At 33.2% G+C, this 3,457-nt stretch overlaps 1 protein-coding gene across 1 annotated transcript; it reads left to right on the top strand.

The window, feature by feature from the left end:
* Window positions 1-2,197: 2,197 nt before the first annotated feature.
* Window positions 2,198-2,693, top strand: LOC149216504 (uncharacterized). The gene is made up of 2 exons (XM_089389979.1): window positions 2,198-2,239; window positions 2,331-2,693. The coding sequence occupies exons 1-2, from the start codon at window positions 2,198-2,200 to the stop codon at window positions 2,691-2,693; spliced, it is 405 nt and encodes a 134-aa protein (XP_089246105.1).
* The last annotated feature ends 764 nt before the right edge of the window (window positions 2,694-3,457 follow it).

The raw sequence follows: 3,457 nt of genomic DNA, 5'->3' as shown, positions 1-3,457 counted from the left end.
TATGTTTATAGATAATTATATATAAATTAGTCCAAGTGCAATTTTTGTCTTTTTTTTATCTGCACTTTGCAAGGGTGGATTCGATGATTAAACTCTAAAAGATTCAAAACATGGCCTAGAAAAAGTAGAATCGTAATGTTGAGAAGATAGAGGATGCAACCAGCATAGGGTGGAAATTCATAGTGTTTGTACAGGGTAAACAACCACCGGTCTTGATTAGAAGCCGTCACCAAGCTTTTTGGACTGCAATGTATGTGGAATTCTCCAATTGGAACAAAGAGATGTATATTTTGTTTACCATACGTTGAAAAAAATCAATAAAGCCATAGTGCATGATGAAATTATAAATCTAAAATTTTAATACATTGCATAGAGTGTGGAGGTACAAAAGAAGTTTAAAAGTTTTGTTTTTTTGTTTTGTTTGTTTGTTTTTTTTGTATCTTTCCACTTTGCATAATGTATCAATGTTATGCACATTTTTTATTTATGTAAGAGACTTGTGACAGTGGGCAAATAATGGTAGCAGTGCATTTGTCAAAGTACTTAATGTGAAAATGACAATTCATATTGATATTTTTCTTTTTAACTCTACACAATGTATTAATGATATGTCCCCCTAGCCCTCTCTTACATACGTAAATGACCTCTCCCTTGTCTACTCAAATGACGTACAACATTGGGTAGAGCACTGACAGTTTTAGTGACCTCTCTCTTGCCTACCCAAATGACCTACAACATTAGGTAGAGCAATGACAGTTTTAGTGTCTGAGCACTCACCACCAGAATGACCATAAATTAGCTTTCTTTATTTTAAAATTATTTATGACAAATATAAAAAATAAAACACCCTCCACCAAGGGAATTATGTCTATATGAGCTTGTTGAGAGAATTAAAAATTAAAAATAAGATTTCCATGAAAATAAAAAATTGTAAAACAACCTCCACCAGGGGAATTATGTCTCATATGAGCTTGTTAAGACAATTAAAAATTAGAAATAAGATTTCCATGAAAGTAAAAAAAAAAAAAATCTTTATTTTAAAATTATTTATCAAAGATTGACAAATACCAAAAATAAAACACTCTCCACCAGGGGAATTATGTCTATATGAAATTGTTGAGAGAATTAAAAATTAGAAATAAGATTTCCATGAAAGTAAAAAATTGTAAAACACTCTCCACCAGGGGAATTATGTCTCATATGAGCTTGTTGAGACAATTAAAAATTAGAAATAAGATTTCCATGAAAGTAAAAAATTGTTTTTCTTTATTTTAAAATGATTTATCAAATATTGACAAATACCAAAAATAAAACACCCTCCACCAAGGGAATTATGTGTATATGAGCTTGTTGAGGGAATTAAAAATTAGAAATAAGATTTCCATGATTTCCATGAAAGTAAAAAATTGTAAAACACCCTCCACCAGGGGAATTATGTTTCATATGAGCTTGTTGAGACAATTAAAAATTAGAAATAAGATTTCCATGAAAGTAAAAAATTGTTTTTAAATTTACATAAAATAGAAATATTCAACATTTTCCCTAAACTTTAGTTAAAATTAGACAAAATAAAATAAAATAATACAAAGTCAATGCACTTTCACTGCTAAAGAAATACTAGAGTACCTCTTTAAACAATAACTAATATAATATCTGCTTAAAATTTTAATATTTTGAGTATAGAGCAATAGGGTGGAATAAAAACTCTTCAGAATAATACTTTGTCTTTTGTTTTTAGTGTACCGAAGCAACATTGATTGTAAAAATCAAATAATAATATTTTGATTAAAAAACAATTGTTAATCATATTTGAAATTTATAATAATATGTTGACTAAAAATATTAATTTAAATTTAAATTTAGATTAAAAAAAAATAAATTTAAATTTAGATTAAAAAAAAAATTAAAATTAATATTTAAGATATGGATGCATAAATCTGTACAAAATTAAATATTAAAAATAGAAGGGTTAGGTTCTTCTAGCGGAGAAAAGAAAGTGCATTTAATAAAAACTTATTCTACTTAGCACTTTATATAAAAGTATGGGTAAACATCGAATTTGAGAAAAAAAGTGTCTTATTATTTTCCACCACCACAAAATTCCAATTCAAAGCAAAGACGTTTAACCACTTTGCGTCGTTGACGTTTAACCACTTTGCGTCGTTGAGTACTTTGTCCTCAAAATCTCCGCCCGCCTATGAAGAGTATTAGAGATCTGAAGAACCTGCGTATCAGTGTGGTAAGAATCTAAAATGGCGAGATATAGAGTTTGAAGTTTTGAGTTTACCTAAACCCTGAACTTGAGCGCCGAGTACGTTGCCAATTACCAGGGCGACGTAAAGAGGGAGATCACAGCCGTTCTGTACCACGAGATGACCCACGGCTGGCAGTGGGACGGCAAAGGCGGTGCGCCGTCAGGGCTGATCGAAGGCATTGCGGATTATGTTCGCCTCACTGCGGGCTTCGCCCCATCGCACTGGGTTAAGCCTGGAAGCGGTGATAAGTGGGACCATGGCTACGATGTGACTGCCTACTTTCTCCAGTATTGCGACACCGTTGCCTCTGGTTTTGTTGCCAAGATGAATTCGAAACTGCGCGATGGATGGGACGTGGGATTCTTCAATGATCTCACTGGTAAATCTGTTGATGAGCTTTGGAAGGATTACAAGGCCAAGTATGCAAACTCCCCATGAACAAAATGGTAGACAGATTAACAACCTGTATCCCATCTATTGTTCAATAATGAATATGCGGTACTTCTGCATTAATATTAAATAAAAACGTATAAATCGTATTTTGTGGAGCTCCATATGACTTTGAAAGTCCACTTTTGCTCATCATGACAGACTTACTGAGCACTGCCGGACAGACTTACTGAGCCCTGCCGGCTTTATTTTTCAACGTACTCTGCTATTTTTTTTAGTGCAGTTAAAATTTTTGAAATTCTTTGAAGGAGAAATGAATGATAAAATATGCTCTTTCATATCTTAGTACTTCTCCTCAACCTTTGCAATGACTCCTATCTTGGCCTTTCATGTGGACAAGGCAGTAGCTTCTCTCATAATAAATAATACTTGACCTTGCATAGATCAACCTGATAAAGTATGACTTTTAACCATTATTAAAGTAAATATATGGGGATGGATCTCCCACTTTTAGAATTATGTGCGAAGGGTTAGGCTCTTGTTTTTTCTGTTCTCTATTTTTGGTGGGTATGACTTGATTATAAATTTCCCCTCACTAAGCTGGAAAAAGGGTAGAGCTTCTTACTAGCACATGGCACGCTTCCTTAGGAGTTCATTTAAGCTTTCCACAAGTTACGCAATTGTGAGCCATGCACCACATTCATGGTTTAGCATGGTTATTTGCACCCAGGGAATTTCAAGGGATTTGCGGTGGTTTCATATGGCTAACGACATATTTTTCATGGTTTTAGACGGCAGGGACAATTTTATCA

This window comes from Pinus tabuliformis, chromosome 1_1, assembly GCF_031772625.1.
Source record: "Pinus tabuliformis cultivar Carrire ecotype Pingquan chromosome 1_1, CPIR1, whole genome shotgun sequence".
Classification (NCBI taxonomy): domain Eukaryota; kingdom Viridiplantae; phylum Streptophyta; class Pinopsida; order Pinales; family Pinaceae; genus Pinus; species Pinus tabuliformis.
The sequence above is the reverse complement of the archived record's forward strand: the minus strand, read 5'-3'. Positions and strand labels throughout refer to the sequence as shown.

Excerpts from the sequence above, each read along its gene's own strand:
- LOC149216504 (XM_089389979.1), top strand. The coding sequence starts at position 2,198 with ATGAAGAGTATTAGAGATCTGAAGAACCTGCGTATCAGTGTG. Across the intron at positions 2,240-2,330 it reads AGAACCTGCGTATCAGTGTG|GGCGACGTAAAGAGGGAGAT; the intron begins GTAAGAATCTAA and ends GCCAATTACCAG.